Source organism: Mustela nigripes, chromosome 4 (genome assembly GCF_022355385.1).
Source record: "Mustela nigripes isolate SB6536 chromosome 4, MUSNIG.SB6536, whole genome shotgun sequence".
NCBI lineage: Eukaryota > Metazoa > Chordata > Mammalia > Carnivora > Mustelidae > Mustela > Mustela nigripes.
Genome location: NC_081560.1, coordinates 86,394,644 through 86,412,610, shown reverse-complemented (window position 1 = coordinate 86,412,610; position 17,967 = coordinate 86,394,644). Strand labels below are relative to the sequence as shown.

The following is a 17,967-nucleotide window of genomic DNA, read 5'->3' as shown; positions in this document are numbered from 1 at the left end:
TTCTTTTCAGTAATCTGTATAACCAACCTGGGGTTCCAACTCAAGACGCTGAGATCAAAGTTGCATATTCTTCCAACTGAGTCAACAAGGCGCCTCTTTATTACCCAGTTTCTAAAGACCATCTTGGTCCTTCATGTTCAAATTTCCTTAACAGCAAATAGCCAAAGGACCTAATGGTTGCTTCATTTCAGAGTAAAATTGGATTTTATATGCTTGTTTATTTTTTCGACAACCATTTATACTTTCTTTTGAGCTCAGTATAGTCTTCAAAGTGACTAAAACTATGATAATCAGACTACTGAGTAAAAATGGAATGCTGTATTTCAAGGCACAGAAAGCATTTTTGCAACTGAAACTAGGATACTGGGGCCCTTTTTGGTGTTTTACTTTAGCAGGAATTTTTCCTTAATTGTTCATTTCATACAGCAAATGTGGTTAAATATCTACTCTGTAATAGAACTCATGCTAGTCATTTGGAAAAAGTCATTAATTCAATATATATTTTATTTTTTTTGAGAGAGTGCATATAAGGGGAGGGGGGTAGGAGCTGAGGGAGAGGGAGAGAATCTGTTTTTGTTTTTCTTAAAGATTTTTATTTATGTATTTGAAAGACAGAGCATGAGCATGGGGAGGGGTAGAGAGGGACAAGCAGACTCCCTGCAGATCACAGAGCCCAGTACAGGGCTCTGTCCCAGGACTCTGAAGTCATGACCTGAGCCAAAGTCAGTCGCTTAACTGACTGAGCCACTCAATAGCCTCCAAAGAGTATCTTTTTTTTTTTTTAAGATTATTTATTTATTTATTTATTTGTTTATTTATGTGACAGAGATAGAGAGAGAGAAAGACAGTGAGAGAGGGAACACAAGCAGAGGAAGGGTGGGAGATGGAGAAGCAGGCCTCTCGCCATGCAGAGAGCCCAAAGTCCGGCTCCACCCAGGGACCGTGGGATCATGACCTGAGCCAAACGCAGTCGCTTAACCACTGGGCCACCCTGGCACCCCTCCAAAGAGAATCCTAAGCAGGCTCCATGCCCAGCGTGGGAGCATTATTTTTCCTTGATGACGATGGCGCTTCAGGACGAAAGCTCCTGGGACTCAGTTTCTGCAGGCAAGAAAATCAAAGCTACGGGTTTGGGGGTGATCAGGAACCCGCAGAGTCCCCTTAGCTCCTGCCAGGCGATTGATGGGTCTCGCATCCCGGCGTGGTCTCTGGGCCTTTGGATGGCAAAAAGCGGCAGCCGAGATGTCCAATCACCAACAGCACCGTCAGCCACACCCCTCCTCGAAGGGGAAAAACTGAGCCCGCCTCCTCCGCCCTCGGGAGTTGGGGACGGGGCGACGCTCCCGTGCGCGCTGCCGTTACGCCGACGCACGGGTACGCCGGCCCCGCCCACACCCTCGCAAGTCTGGTTTCCGGCGGGAGCGCGGACTCAGGGGGAGAGGGGAGTTTGCGGCTCGGGTACTGGAGCTGTCTGAGGGCTGCGCTGCCCTTTGGTACCCGCCGGAATGCCTCACTTGGAAAACACGGTGCTTTGTCGCGAGTCCCAAGTGTCCATCTTGCAGTCCCTGTTTGGAGAGGTATTGTGGTCAAACTACCTTTTCTCTTCCAAATCCTGGAGGCAAACATTTCCGTGGTCTTGTGACGTGTTCTCAATTTTCTGTCTTCGTGTTCGGATTGAGGGGCAGGCAAGAATCCATTTTTTTGCATTGAGGAAAGGGTTGTTGTAGGTCTACCCCACTCCTCCACCCGAAGTAACTTCTGATTAGTCCCCTTGAAAAGAACGGCCCGGGCAGGACCGGCCGGCACCACAGGACGTTGGCCCAGGATGGATTCTTTTACTAAAACACGCCACGCTTTTGAGATGGCGTTACCCTAAAGTAGCGACTGGAAGTTGCTTAGTTTCTTACCCCAGCTGAAAAAGATTGTACGTAACAGGTGTGTTGGCAGTGTTATTTTTTTTCCTGGTGTGAGTTCGCACGTTTCACTGAGGTGTTCGGTGTAAGTCAAGCGTGGGTGTAGGTGGTGGTTACCGAGCCCAGGGAGGGCCAGGGCAGGCTTCAGGTTTAAAACTTGACCGGCTTTTCCAGAATTGCCGAAGCCTTGAAGAGAGCTTGTCTAGAATTCTTGACGAGCAGTTCAGGTGACGCCTGAAAGAAGAGGTTAAGTAAGTGTCTTTGAATGGACACAGCTAGGGACTCCTTTTCACAGGCAGGAGGTAGCATTCACCAGTTCAAAACTTCCAGCTATTTTTGTTTATGTTCTGGTGGCCTGTGGTAAGCCTTTTGCTTCAGCCTTAGACATGGAGTTCAGTCAGTCAGACTTGGGTCTTCTTTCCTGTGAGGAGAGTAAATGAGACTTTAGGCGCAATACTTGTTATCTTTCCTTCCCACCCATCTTCTGGTTTGTTTTCTTAAGTACTTTGAGTACTTGCATCCAACTAAAATTGTTGGATGGCATTCTGAGTCTGAAGTATTAATGGAAAACTCTGTCCTTCCTATAAAGGTGCATAGTAGTTAGGGAAGTAAGAGGTCAGTGACTGCATCCTCAGTATTCTAGTTATAATGTTTTCAGTTAGAGTTATCCTTATTATCTCTGAAATATTTTCTCGGTTACACTTTTTGCATTCCTTCCTTGGAGATGATCTAAAACCAGATCACTCCCAACTAGAGCCGTCCTCCAGAAAAAAGAATATTGACAAATAGAGATGACTAGTATTGGTTTAGTGTTGATCACAGAAAGGGTTTCGATCTTTACTCTTACTGCAGATCACTTTTAACTATATTAATACCACTTTTCTTCAAGGTGTGGTGTGCATGTAGGAGATGCAAAAACTGAAAAAAAACCTTTTTTTCTAAGCAGATTCATTTATTTCCTCAACAGATATTTACTGAGCACCTTCCTTCTTTGTGTTAGGCACTGTGCTGAATCCTGGCTAATTAGAGTTTATTAAGGAAATTTATGAGGGTGAAAGGTTAAGTAACAGTGCAAGAGTTCAATACAATCCTAGGTAGCAATAGAAAAGATGTCATAGGGTGGAATATTACTAAGCAACAAATAGTGGATGTAGACCAGTGTGGCAGGATTTCAGAAAAGGAGTGTTTTAGTGTAGCTTGGAAATATTTCCTAAAGGATGTCTTGACCTTCTTTTTAAAGATGAACTGTATGGGGCGCCTGGGTGGCTCAGTGGGTTAAAGCCTCTGCCTTTGGCTCAGGTCATGATCCCAGGGTCCTGGGATCGAGCCCCGCATGGAGCCCCGCATGGAGCCCCGCATGGAGCCCCGCATGGAGCCCCGCATGGAGCCCCACAGCTTCCCTTCCTCTCTCTGGCTGGCTCTCTGCCTACCTGTGATCTCTGTCTGTCAAATAAATAAATAAAATCTTAAAAAAAAAAAATAAAGATGAACTGTAATATTTGGATAGCAGAGATGCTCAGCAAGCATGGGTTAATTCTTGGAATAGCATTTTTGAGCCATTTACAGGATAGTCAGGTATAAACATAAAAAAAGGATTAATATACAAAAACACCCATCGTAAGTCTCCTTTGGGGCTGTTTTTGCATATGCTATTAGAAAGTTTTCTCCTGTATCAATCTAAGTCCCTGATTTGTCTTGCAAAAGGAAATGTGTAACTTAGTGGCCAGAATGTAATAGATGTTTAGTAAATAATAATAATGCTAATAATTATTTAATTAATTAAAATAAAATATACATATAGTGAATATATAAATAATAATAAACACATGACTATTATTGTGGTGGTAGATTATGATCATAGAGATTCTGCTTTCTTGTGAAAATTGCATCACCCTATATTCTTGTAATTTTTTTTTTTTAAGATTTTATTTATTTATTTGACAGACAGAGATCATAAGTAGGCAGAGAGGCAGGCAGAGAGAGAGGGGAAAGCAGCCTCCCTGCTGAGCATAGAGCCTGACACGGGGCTCGATCCCAGGACCCTGAGATCATGACCTGAGCCGAAGGCAGAGGCTTTAACCCACTGAGCCACCCAGGTGTCCCATCTTGTAATTATTTTTTAAAACAAGTGCATCCCACTAGACTGTCCCACTTCCACAGCAGATTTTGTCTTTAACAGATATTTGTACTCTTCAGTGCATTATGGTTTTCAGCATTTGATAGGTGTCTAATAAATGAATGAAGCTTATTTGTAGTATTAAGGAGTCCAAGAGAGGGGCTATTTGACAATCTTTACTGACAATCTTTTTACTGGACAGCTGACTCTTAACATTTATCCTGAGGTTCTTGGGAATACGTGTGTTGAAATACATGATATATATATTTTATTGTTTTATTTGATGAAATGTGTACATTAAGGCTAGGGTAAATATAGTATGCATAATTTTAAAGTATTCTGCTAAGTTTTCCTAAAAAGAGAGGACTCTTGAAATTTCTTCCAACTCTGTGATTATATATGCTTTGTTTAATTGTGTAGTGAAATTGCAGCATGTGAGATTAGATTCTCCAAAAAATTAAGATAAAAATGGATTATGGTTAAAGTTATCCTTGAAAAATCTTTGCAATCTATGTATTTGAAAATACAAGAGTTCAGACATATAAACCTGCACAATAATAAAAAGTATAAATACATACATAATATATATAGTATATATACTATATAGTATATATACTATATATTACATATATACTAAGTTTGCCAAGTACAGTTCTTCAGACATTTTAATTTAACAGAGAAAGTACTTAGAATTGAATTCAGGTAAGTTCAAAGTGTAATCATGGATCCATTGTGTAGTCGCTATTGAAATAATTTGGATTGAATATTTTACTTTGCCATGTAAAACTTTCTCATGAGTTGATAATTATTTACTGTTTTGTATGTGCTGACTAATATTTGTCTTTTCTCTCTTAGAGGCATCATTTCAGCTTTCCATCAATTTTTATTTATGGACATACTGCCAGTGGAAAGACCTATGTAACACAAACTTTGTTGAGAACTTTAGAGGTAAGAATAACTGTTAATTGATTTTTTTTTTTTTTTTAAACCTCATAGAGTCCTAGAAGTGGGAGGAATCTGGGAGATTTCGTATAGTTTACCTTTCTCTGAAGGGATATTTTCTACTATATGAAATATTTCTGACCAATTTTTGTTTGAGATATTGTAGACTCTAGTTCATCAGGGAAAAGGGGTAAAAAAAGACAGCAAATGTTAGTGAAACTGTGACTAAGAGATAGAAGGTAGCCTTAGTTATTATAACTTAGTTAGTTATTATTACTTATTAATCTGAAAGAGAAAGAAAAGCTTCACTCTTGGGTGAGATTTGTGGAATATCACTAAAAATAGTTATAAATATCACTAAAAATAGTTTTAAGTTCCATTATTTGTCCTAGATGCCAAAGTTATCTTCCTCAGAATGAGTAGCACTGCTTTTGTGATTTCATTTTGGGAACAGACTATATATGTAAGCATGTCTTTTGTTTCCTTGTTATTTCTGGAATTAACCTCTATTTTGATCTCTAAATGAAGAGCTAGCTTAATCCTCATAGGAGGATTACTGTGGTTTCAAACTCTTATAATTCTTTTCGATCTGGGTTTGTTTATCATTAGAATATTATCTTAAAGTTATTAGTATGAAATTCCTACTAAGAATTTTAAAATGTACTTGGGTTTCTTAATAATTCTCTAGAGTAAAGTACACATTAGCTGTGAATCTCTGTAGGAAACAAATGGCAAACTCAAATAATTGAAGTGAGTTTAATGAAGGTGCTATTGTACAAAGGTTGAAAAAATGTTAAGAGAACCAACAAGAGACGATAAAGCACTGAGAGCTTTTACTCCCCCTACACCTGAATGGACCGAGGGAAGTAGCTGATACCAAATCACTGTAAGAGCTATAGTATTAGATGGGGAGGGCTGCCCAGCTGGAGCTGTGGCCTTTGGTAGAAGAATGTAGCTGTGGTGGAACTATAGGCCACTGAGGGATAAGGGATAAGTTAAGAGAATATTCATTTTGTTTCTTCTTATTACTCTCTTTCAAGCTCCTGGTTCTTCTTGTTGACTGAATCCAACCAGAACCAGAATATAAGAGAGTCTAGGTGGTGCAGTCTGTAGTGGTCAGCCTCCTGGGGTACAGAGCAGGTTGGGGGATAGAGGGAGGTAGAGTAGTAGAAGGACACCTGGGGAATATCCAACAGAGCCGTTACCATATATGAGGGTTTTCTTTCCTATTTACGTGTTTTTTACATTTTTGTTTTCAGCTCCCACATGTCTTCGTGAATTGTGTTGAATGCTTTTCCTTGAGGCTGCTTTTGGAACAAATTTTAAACAAATTGAATCATCTCAGTTCTTCAGAGGGTGGCTGTTCTACTCAAATAACCTGTGAAACATTTAATGATTTTGTTCGTTTGTTTAAACAAGTAACCAAAGCTGAAAGTCTCAAGGATCAGACTGTATATATTGTGAGTAACTTAATTTCATTTTACCATCTATTTGGAAACTGCTTATTAGGTCAATTTCTGTATATTTGTTTCAAGTCTCCTTATGTGTATTGCATTGTACAAAGGTGCTTTTGGGATACAAAATATGTTTTAGATGTATTTCTTATCCAAAGGGAACTTCGGTTTAATGGAAGAGTTTCGACATGTACTACATGTGACTGTGTGCGGCGTGTGATAAGTGATAACCATGAAATGCAAAACACAAACTTAGGCATGTGTGGTACAGCTTCATGAGGTGATAACATTTGAGGTAGACTTAAAAGGATGATTAAAGGATTATAGGAGGAAACTGAAGAAGGGGATTTCAGATGGTAGGAATTATGTAAGGAAGTCATGCAGATGCACTGGAGGCCAGAGAATGCAAATAGTCCAGTTTTAGTGGGTAACAGTGGATGAGGTGAGAAAAAATCTAGGAAAGTAGGTGAGGCAAATCATGGAGTATCTTGAAAACTCTGCTAATGTGAAACTCTACTAACGTCATTTTCTAGGCAGTGCGGAGGTAGGGAAGATTTTAGAACAACAAATCTGTTTTAGGAAGATTATTCTGTAATTCATGTTAAAGAGATGGATTGGGGGCTGGTGGTGACAGACCGAAGTCTTAAAGTTGGCTTTCGGGGTCTTATTGCTGTTTAAATTAGAGGAAATTTGGGCCTGGACTAGACTTGGAGCGGGAGATGCAGAGAGGAATGGAAAAGACCATGAAGGTCAAATTTTTCAATTGTGTATGGAGTAGAGGTTTGTGGGGAAAGATGAATCATTTGATTTTGGGGTGGCTAAGTCTGAATTGTTGTTGTTACATCAATGTGAAAATGATTAGCAGACAGCTGAAAATGTGTAATGTGGGGTTTTTTTTAGTGGATTTGTTTATAATACTTTAGCCATATTTTTAAAAAATTATCATCTCTGGAATTGGAATTAAATTTTAATAGAATGCCGAATTAGAACAGCTAAGTTGTAAACTTACTGAAGGGATGAGATCTTATGCATTCTTGCATCTCTTGATATGTGTAAAACAGTTCCTTCCACATTTTAGTTTCATTCATTTATTTATTCAGCAAATAACTCTTGGGCACTTCCTAAATGCCAGACACTATTTTAGATACTGGAGATAGAACATGGAACAATATAGAGTCTCTGCCCTCCTGTAGTTTATAGTGTAGTTGAGGAAGATCGATAAAAACAAGTTAGTATGTAGGATGTCAGTTATGTTAATAGAGTAAGGGAGAATCACTTATGTGGGGGAGAGTAGTTACTTTTCTAAAATAGAGAAGAGAGAGAATATCTCCCTGAGATAATGATGACTGAGCTGAGATCTGAGGAGCAAGGAAGGAATTGAGCAAGCTATGAAGATAGGTGAAAAAAGAGTATTCCAGGTAATGAGATTTACATAAGACTACATACACTGGAACATACTTTGTGTATTCAAAGAATACCAAGGAGGCCGTTGTGGCTGGAATAGTTCAAGTACAGGGGAGAGTAGTATTGTTGAGAATCAAATGAAGAGTGCAAGGATAGAAGCATGCAGACTAATGTTATGGGTTGAATTGTTTTGTCCAAGAATTCATATGTTCAAGTTCTAACCCCTTGTACCTCAGAATGACCCTATTTGGAAATTGGGTCATTGCAGTTGTAATTAATTAAGTTGAAGTTGTACTAGAGTAGTTTGGACCCCTAATAATATGACTGGTGTCCTTATAAAAAGAGGAAATTTGGGTATAGGTATGCACAAAGGGAAGATACCACATAAAGATTGGAGTTATGCTGCCACAAGCACCTTTGGAGGAAGCATGGCCCTGCCAATACCTTGATCTTGGACTTCTAGTTTCTGGGACTATGAGATAATAATTCATTTCTGTAGTTTAAGTCACCCTACTTGTGGTACTTTTTTATGGCAGCTGTAGGAAACTAATAAAACTAGTTATGAGGCATATATTATAATTTAGGCAAAACATCATGTTGGTTAGGCCAGGGTGGTAGCAGTAGATGTGGTAAGAAGTCATCTCAGTGTATTTTGACAGAGTTTCTGATAGATTGACTATAGAGGAGGAGAGAAAGAGCAAAGTTAAGGGGTACTCAGAAGTTTTTTGTGCTCTTGAAAGGATGGAGTTGTCATTATCTTAGTGGAGAAAACTACAGTGGGAGGTCTTCTTGGGTAGGGAAGGAGTGATCAGGAGTTTGGTTCAGGGCACGTTAAACCCAAGTACAGAAGTTCAGTTGGCACTTGGAGACTACAGTCTTAGGTCAAGAGGGGCCCATTGTGGAGATAGGATTTCAGAGTATAGAGGTAGTAGTTCTTAAAGTTATGAGACCATTACATTACCAGGAGAGGGAGTGAGTTAGAAGAGAGGTGAGTCCAAGCGCCTAAGCCTTGTGGCAGTTTCTTGGTTATGTGATGAGGAGATGAGGAAGAATGAATGAGGACAGAGAAGAAATTGATGATGTATAAAGAAAATTTGCGAAAGTGCAGTGTCTTGGAAATCTTGCTACCCTGCCCCTTTCTTGGTCCTTTGACTAGGGGGAGCAGGATTTTGTTGGGGCTTTTTTGATTTATGCTCATTAGCCTTTATATGTTGCTGATTTCTTCAGCCCCACATGTGTGCTGTGTGAGGCAAAAAGACAGCTGAGGCAATACGCCCTCTGAAGTGAGTTGTCATTCCTCTCCTCTTAAGGTCCCTAGCTGGTCTGTCTTCTCTCTACCTTTCAGAGCCCTGTTTGTTTTATATATAATATTCAAGGTTCTTAGTTTTACTTAGCAGGAGGAAGAGGAAAAAATACGTCTACTCCCATCTTCGGAGGTAGAAGTCTAATTTCTTTTAAAACACAAGTGCAGGGACGCCTGGGTGGCTCAGTGGGTTAAAGCCTCTGCCCTCAGCTCAGGATCCCAGGGTCCTGGGATTGAGCCCCACATCAGGCTCTGCTCGCTGGGGAGCCTGCTTCCTCCTCTCTCTCTCTGCCTACTTGTGATCTCTGTCTGTCAAATAAATAAATAAAATCTTTAAAAAAAACAACAACAACACCACAAGTGCATAAGTGTATTCTTATACAGCTACTATTTTTTTAAAAAGATTTAGTTAATTAATTAATCTATTTATTTATTTATTTATTTATTTATTTATTTATTTGAGAGAGAGCATGAGAGGGGAGAAAGTCAGGAGGAGAAGCAGACTCCTCATGGAGCTGGGAGCCTGATGCAGGATTCGATCCCAGGACTTCCGGATCACGACTTGAGGCAAAGGCAGTTGCTTAACCAACTGAGCCACCCTGGTGCTCCTACAGCTACTCTTAGTACAGTTCCGCACCATTACCTTGATTTATGCCAAGGCAACTCTAACCCACTATTACTTGCACCATCAGTGCAAATATCAACATGGTGAAAAGGGCAAAAAATGTCATGAAAATAGTTTTGACTTTGCCAACCTTTTGAAAGGATATCAGGGACACCCTTCCCCCGGGGGGCCACAGACCATACCTCAAAAACCAGTGTTCTAAGTAATAAATGTATACTTTCAGTGAGATAAGGTAGGAAACAAGATCACTGGTGGAGAGGAATCTAAGGAATTAAGAGTTCATATCAGAAGGGGGACATTAACGTGGGTTTTGAAATATCCAAAAATGTTGGAGTTATAATAGGGAAGTGTTAGTAAGAAATTGTAATATTTAAAGAATGAGGAGGAATGACCTTAGTATATGTGGGTGACAACAGGGAGAGTTTCAAAGCTGAATGTCTAGGTAGGAGGAAAAATCAATATTCTATAAATAGCCTTGATGAGTAAATAGGGCCCTACTCATTTTTCAGATCTGTTGGATAGAAGTTAGGTATTCAGTAAGTACTTGTTAGTTGGCTAAACATTAAACATTAAGTGTGAGAAAGTTTGCAGGTGTTTAGTGTGGAACGTTTTTTAGAGTACATCTAAAGGCAGTTCAGCTACGTAATATATATGAATTGATAAGCTTCAGTACTTACTTACAGAAAGGTAGCTGAGAATGTTTTCTAGTCAGTAAACCAGCTTGCAAATTAAGTCTGTTAGAATGCCTTTGTGTAAATTATTAAGATAAATGTTTGAATCTGAATTAAAATTTTTGCTTCTCTGAATGTTATCTGATAATTGCTTTTGAAGAAGGATCATTTATTAGAATATCATAAAATCATTAATTATATTGGGTTAACTAAATTAAATTAGAAGAATAACTATTAATTTATTTCTTCAGCTTTGTTTTTTGCATTAAAATTGGCATAAAAATGGGCCAATTATTTTAATTAATCTGTGTCCTGGATTAAAGAGTTACTTAAATGGAGATTGATGGGGAAATTGCATAATGGCATAGTGGAGAAAGTAATTTATATCTTTTTAGCAGTAAATAATTTTAGCTTTATTTTGTCTAATTAGGAGTGAAATATCTTAAGCTGATTACTCATAGATTGTTTCAGTCTTTCTATTAATCAATAAAACATAAAACAATTTGGACTAGGGAAACAATATCATATTCTTTGCATTTTAATTTTATTCCTAATTTAAATAATTATAGTTTCCAATAAGATTTATTAATAAAGTGTGAATGTTAAAAAAAAAAAAACCCAGCTTTTTAAATTTCAGTTCTGAGAAGAAAATATATAAGATGAACCTAGAACATTTTGCCATTATAAAAAGCTAGGTAACTATCAACTACAACTTGGGTCATTTCAAAAACATACAGGAGCCCATGTTTTGAAATAATTAATATTGTTAAAATGTCCATAGTACCCAACGCCATCTTTATCCCTATCAAAATTCCAATGAAATTTTTCACAGAAATAGAGAAAACAATCCTAAAATTTGTATGGAATCACAAAAGACGGAACAGCCGAAGCAATGTTGAGAAAGAAGAAAAACAGCTTGAGGCATTATACTTCCTGATTTCAAACTATAGTGCAAAGCTATAGTAAAACAGTATGGTACTGGTATAAAAGTGGATGCATAAAATATCCAATTTTGGAACAAAATTGAGAGCACAGAAATAAATCTTTCCGTATATGTATGGTTATCTAATATTTGGTAAGGAAACCAAGAATGTTCAGTGGGGAAAGGATAGTGTCTTCAAATAAATGGTGATGGGAAAACTGGATAGTCATATTGTACGCGACTCATAAAAGTTAACTTGAAATGGATTAAAGAATTAAATGAAACCGTAAAAACTCCTAGAAGAAAACATAGTGAAAATGTTATTTGATATTGGTCTTGGCAACAGGTTTTTATTATTTATTTATTTATCTATTTTAAAGATTTGAGAGAGTGTGTGTGCACGCATGGAGGGGGAGGGGGCAGAGAAAGAGAATCTCAAGGACACTCCCAACTTGCATGGAGCCCAGTGTGGGGCTGGATCTCTTGACCCTGAGATCATGACCTGAGTCTAAATCAAGAGTCAGATGCTTAACTGCCTGAGACACCCAGGCGCCCCAGCAACGGTTTTTTAAATATGACACCAGAAAGCACAACAGCAAAAGCAGAAATTAAAATAAGTGGGACTACATTGAACTAAAAACTTCTGCACAGCAAAAGAAACAATCACCCACATGAAAAGACAGTCTACACAATGGAAGAAGATAGTTGTAGTCATCTACTGAACAAGGGGCTAATATCCAAAATATATAAAGAACTCATGCAACTCAGTAGCAAAAAAAAAAAAAATCTGATTAGAAAATGGTCAGAGGACCTGAATAGATATTTCTCCAAAGAAGACATGCAAATGGCCACGTACATGAACAGGTGCTCAACATCACTAATCATCAAGATAATGCTAACCAAAACCATGAGATACACCTCACACCTGTTAGAATGACTATTATCCAAAAGATAAGTATTGCCAAGGATATGGAGCAAAGGGAACCCTTGTGCATAGAGGTATAACCACTATGAGAAAAACAGTGTGGAGGTTCCTTAAAACATTAAAAATAGAAATATGATGTGATTCAGCAATCTCACTTTTGGATACATAAAAAAGGAGATGAAATTAGGATGTCAAAGAGCGATCTGCGCTACCATATTCATTGCAGTTTTATTTGCAATAGTTAAGACTGTGTGTGTGTGTGTGTGTGTGTGTGTGTGTGTGTATACACACATTGGAAGGTTATTCAGCCATGAGCGGGAAATCCTGCCATTTGTGACAACATGGATGGACCTTGACGGCATTATGCTAAGTGAAAGAAATCAGGCAGAGACACTTAATCATATGTGGAATATAAAAAGCCAAACTTAAAGAAACAAAGGAAAAGGGTTGGTTACTAGAGGCTGTGGGATAAGGAAGTGGAGAGATGTTGGTCAAAGAGTACAAGCTATTCTAATTATAAGATGAACAAGTTTTAGGGAATCTGTTGTACAACATAGTGATTATAGTTATGCTATACTGTGTTATATATACTTGAATGTTGCTAAGAGAGTAGAATAGATCTTAAATGTTCTTACCACAAAAAAGAAGTGATAATTATGTGAGGTGCTGGAGGTGTTAGCCAAAGCTATCATGGAAATCATTTTACAGTATATAAGTGTTATCAAATCAACAGTTATGTGCCTTATACTTATGCAGTGTTATAAGTTAGTTACATCTCAAAGCTGGAGGCGGGGGTGGTATAAAAAGGACCCAGCAACTAGTCTGAAGGGGCTTCCACTGGCCAAACATGGTATAGTTTGGTTATAAAAAAAAAAAACCCAAAAAACAATTCAGTAAATAGAGGTACATTACATGTGTTAAAACCCATGAATTTATAATGATACTAAACAAGTATATAAAAAACACAAAACCTCAGTTTATTGGTTACCATGGGAGTTTCATTTACTAGGGCACAGCAGTAGGCTGAGTAATGGCCCCTGAGGATATTAGGTCCGAATTCCTGGAACCTGTAAATGAACCTTCATTTGGAAAGAGGGCCTTTGCAAATGTGATTAAGGGTCTAGAGAAGGGCAGATTACCAGGTTTATCTGGGTGATCCCAAAACACAACCACAAATGTTTGTGTAGGAGAGAAGCAAAGAGAGGATTTGACTAAACCACACCCACAGGAGGAGTCTAGGTGATGGAAGCAGAGGCAAGCAGAGAGCAGAAACTTAAAATTTTGATACTTGCCTTGAATTATCTAGCGGTGCAGCCACAAGCCAAAGAGTACTGGCAGCCACCAGCAGCTAAAAGAGGCAGAAAGGGGTGCCTGGGTGGCTCAGTTGGTTAAGAGACTGCCTTTGGTTTAGATTATGATCCTTGAGTGTCAGCATTGAGGCCTGTATTGGGCTCCCTGCTCGGCAGGGAGTCTGCTGCTTCTTCTGACCACCCCCCCCACTCTGTTCTCTCATTCTCTCTCAAATAAATAAATTAATTAAAATTCAAAAAAAATTAATAAGCAGAGAATGGATCCTACCTTAGAGCTGCTGGGGGGAGTGTGGCCCTGCGGACGCCTTGATTTTGGCTCCATGAAACTAATTTCAGATTAGGACATCCAGAACTGTGATGAGACACATTTTTAGTCTCTTCTAAGCTACCAAGTTTGTGTGGTAATGTTTTATAGCAACCATGGAAAACGAAAAGAGGCACAAACTTACCCTGAAAATTAGTAGATAAAAGGAAAGAATCAAGCATTTATCCCTTCTGTCCTGTGTGAACTTTATTTCTGAGTAACTAAGTTACTTTCTGAGTAACAGCATTCTTTCTAGAAAAATGTCTTCCAACAAATGCAGAAGGGATCATAGAAAATTAAGTTTTGCAATACCTGAGGAAGTTCTGGATGTAGGCAATGATCATCAATTGATGCAGAAATTATTTGGTGAAAGGCTGCTGGGGAGCTTTTTGGTGGATGGATCAGTCTGACAATACCTGAACCTATCAATCAGTCTTAACATCACAGAGAGATAGTCAGGTGTTGTGTTCCTGCTGATGTGATTCAATAAGAAATGCAGAGCACAATTTGTGAAAGTATTCTTGACCAAAACTTGAACCTGAATCTGATCAAACCTCTAATTTATTGACTATTTTATAGGAAATATACTGGATATAAGAACATGTTAAATGGTACTAAAGAGGTACAATCAGCCAGTTCCGGATTTGGGAAATTCTATGCAATGGATGGCTTGTTTTCAACAAATATATAACAAAAAAGGAAGGGACAGGGGAAATACTGTAATTTAAAATTGACTAGATGATAGACCAAATACAATAAGATTCAACATATGAACCTTTTTGGACCCTGAATCAAATAAATGAACTCTTAAGGAGACATTTTGGGACAAGTGGGGAAATTTGAATTTGGTGTAATAACCATGTAATAATGACGTTAAGAAATATTGTTAAATTTTTTAGGCATGATAATGTGATTATTATTATTATTATTATTTTTAAATGGGTCTTCATCTCTTAGAGCTGCATACTGACATATTTACAGATGGAGTGGTATTTCGGGATTTGCTTTAATATAATCCAGTGAGATAGTGGAGGGGAAAAGTGGAGGAGTTTAGAAGAAACAAGTTTGACCATATGTTACTGTTTGTTGGGGTTGGATGAAATATATGTGTGGGAGTTACTGATCTCCCTGTTTTTCTGTATATTTTAAAATTTCCATAACAAAAAGTAAAAATAAGGGTTAGGTTATGAAGACCTTGATTTTATTGTTATGGACTAATGGATGACCTCTTGAAGTCTCCCCTTTTTTTAACTTTTTTTTTTTTTTAATCAAGACTTCAAACACAGAAAGAGAATAATGTACTCCAATGAACTTATCACCCTGCTTCAGTTATTCTTAACATGGTCAAACTTGTGTCATCTTTACCTTGTACACTGTTCCCTGCATCATATTATATTATCCTAATAACATACATACATTCTCTCTATATATCTATATACCTCATATATATGTTACCCATGAATATATATGCTATTTCTGTAGAGATGTATAGTATATATAGTATATATACTGTATATCTGTGAAAGAGAATTATCTTTTAAAATAACGTATAGAGAATATCTTTTAAAATAACATAATACCAGTGGTTTTATAACTGTACAAAAATTTAACTTTTCTTTCATCAAATGATATAAAAAATGCATCCAATTATTTTTCTCATATACCTAGTAAGATATCTTTAGAGCATTGATAGAATATTAAAGATTTTATTTATTTATTTGACTGATGGATATTACAAGTAGGCAGAGAAGCAGGCAGAGAGAGAGGAGGAAGCAGGCTTCCTGCTGAGCAGAGAGTCTGATGTGGGGCTTGATTCCAGGACCCTGGGATCATGACCTGAGCCGAAGGCAGAGGCTTTAACCTACTGGACCATCCAGGCGCCCGAGTAATTTTACTAATTTGACCTGTTTAAAATGTCTTCTACAAAATAAATACCAGTTAAAAATTAATTCACAGGTTACAAGTTTTCATTTTAACATGGAAAATGCAAGCCTTGAATTGTGCATTATATAATGTTAACATTTTGTAGAAAGCTTTGTAAATTGATTTTGACACTTTTTTTTTTTTAAGGTTCTAGATAAAGCAGAATATCTAAGAGATATGGAAGCAAATCTTTTGCCTGGGTTTCTTAGATTACAAGAACTGGTAAGTTATGTATGAGAATCTTTTCACCCTATAAGATTGTCTTTGTTAAATTTTATCATTTTGTCAATCAGACAGGAGAGAAATGAATCTTAACATAATTTTAATTTGTATTTCTCTATTATGAATATTGTTGAGCTTTTTTTCCAGAGTAAAAGCAGTTTGTGACTTGGTAACATTTATTCTTTATTTTAGCTTTTTATTTCTAATTGTGAAGTGAGTAATCCTGCTTTCTTTTAAAGGTTTTAGGTGTTTGCTGGAGTAAATGGTGGGGGCCTAAACTTCAGACTTCCTGAAGAATTTTTAAATTTTCTTTTCAGTAATCTAGAAAAAGAATGGTATGTCCATTCTGGGTCTCCAGAGTTCTACCTCATGGTCAGTCAAGTGTCAAAACTGGCTTTGTATTTCAATTTATAATTGTGTTGGCAATGAATAGTATTAATACTACTCTAATTGCCATGGACTGATGAGAAAAGAGTAGGGATGAATTTAATAAGCATATGTGGGATAAGCCAAATAATAGTAATATGGCAAATCAGGGTTTTGCAGAAGTTTGAATAAAGATAACTGGAGAGAGAATTCATTGTTCACCAATACCAATTGGTATAGGAATGCTAAAAATCAAAAGAATTGTGGCTATTTCCTATTTGTACCATAATCACAAGTGAGCAAATATTTAGTTTGATCAAAACAGTATTGTTAATCATATTCAGTTACTGTTAATTTAAATTTTATAGTTTTGTATTTAACTTACAGGCTTACTTTTGTTTTTGTTTTATAATCCTATAAGTACTTTGAGCATAATTTATACCTACCTAGTTTTATGTCTGTGTTAAGTATTAAGTAATATTATAAAGAAAATTAATATTTGGAGAGACAGTGCTTACAGCCTTTCCACCTTTGAAAAATTTAACATTTACTGAACATACTATTGAAATTTGAGAAACTTTTAGAAGTTCAGAGAGGCTTTCCAAGTGCTGTTGAAATCATTGTGTGCCTAAGGTCAATTCCTAAAATTCACTTTTAGTAATAGTATTGGGCAGGGGTGAGCTGTGAGAGTACAGGAGGAAAGACAGCTCTAGCTCTTGGTAGCCATCTTGGAAATTTCCTCACATAGTCTAGTCTTTGCTACTCTTGGCATTTAACCACTGAGGCTGGGAACCCATCTTCTTTAAGTAGATGCCTCCTTCTTCATTTCTTTCTTCGTTTTCTCTCTCTCTTTTTTAGATTTATTCATTTTAGAGAGAGAGAGCATGCACTGCACGTGTGCGTGCTCATGAGTGGCGGGGAGGGGCAAAAGGAGAGAATCTTGAAGCAGACTCCCTGCTGAACATGGAGCTGGGTGCTGGGCTCTGTCTCAGGACTCCTGAGATCTTGACCTGAGCCAGAACCAAGAGTCAGATGCTTAACCGACTAAGCCACCCAGACATCCCTCTTGTTTTGCGTTCTTGTGTTGCATTTGTGGGTTTTTTTGGGCATACTTTCATCCACATTCCTTCATACCCATTGCTCTAGGTTTCCCTGTCTGGTGTCGGAGTGCATTCTTGCTGTCCTCTTGCTCTTCCACTATAGCTTACCTCACTTTTTCCCCCTCATGCCTAGTGATGGTGATCATGCATCCCTTCATAGTAGTTAGTCTTTTCACTTTGTTTTTTTAGTTGTCATTATGGAAACTGAAGAAAATGAAAAGATTCATAGTAATCTCAACTCTACCAGAAAAGAGAATTGTTTTGATTTTAAATTGCTTGATTTTTAAAAATATATTTCAGTTAGGAGAAATCTAATAAAGGCATTTCATGGGGTTTTTTTTTGTTGTTTGTTTTGTTTTGTTTTAAGATTTTGCTTATTTGAGGGACACCTAGTGGCTCAGTCATTAAGTGTCAGCCTTTGGCTGGGGTCATGATCCCAGGGTCTTGGGATTGAACCCTCATCGGGC

The 17,967-nt window shown here is 37.7% G+C and overlaps 1 protein-coding gene across 4 annotated transcripts in view; it reads left to right on the top strand.

Annotated features, from left to right (window-relative positions):
• The first annotated feature begins 1,392 nt into the window (after nucleotides 1-1,392).
• ORC5 (origin recognition complex subunit 5) overlaps nucleotides 1,393-17,967 on the top strand; it is a 91,619-nt gene continuing 75,044 nt past the window's right edge. For 2 of the 4 annotated variants that reach the window (XM_059397000.1, XM_059396999.1), the window contains exons 1-4: nucleotides 1,393-1,577; nucleotides 4,885-4,977; nucleotides 6,231-6,431; nucleotides 15,960-16,034. In XM_059397000.1, coding sequence (XP_059252983.1) covers nucleotides 1,506-1,577; nucleotides 4,885-4,977; nucleotides 6,231-6,431; nucleotides 15,960-16,034 — 441 coding nt within the window. In that variant the 5' untranslated portion in view covers nucleotides 1,393-1,505. The remainder of the gene's footprint in view (nucleotides 1,578-4,884; nucleotides 4,978-6,230; nucleotides 6,432-15,959; nucleotides 16,035-17,967) is intronic. The other 2 variants (XM_059396998.1, XM_059396997.1) reach the window with 2 other exon arrangements.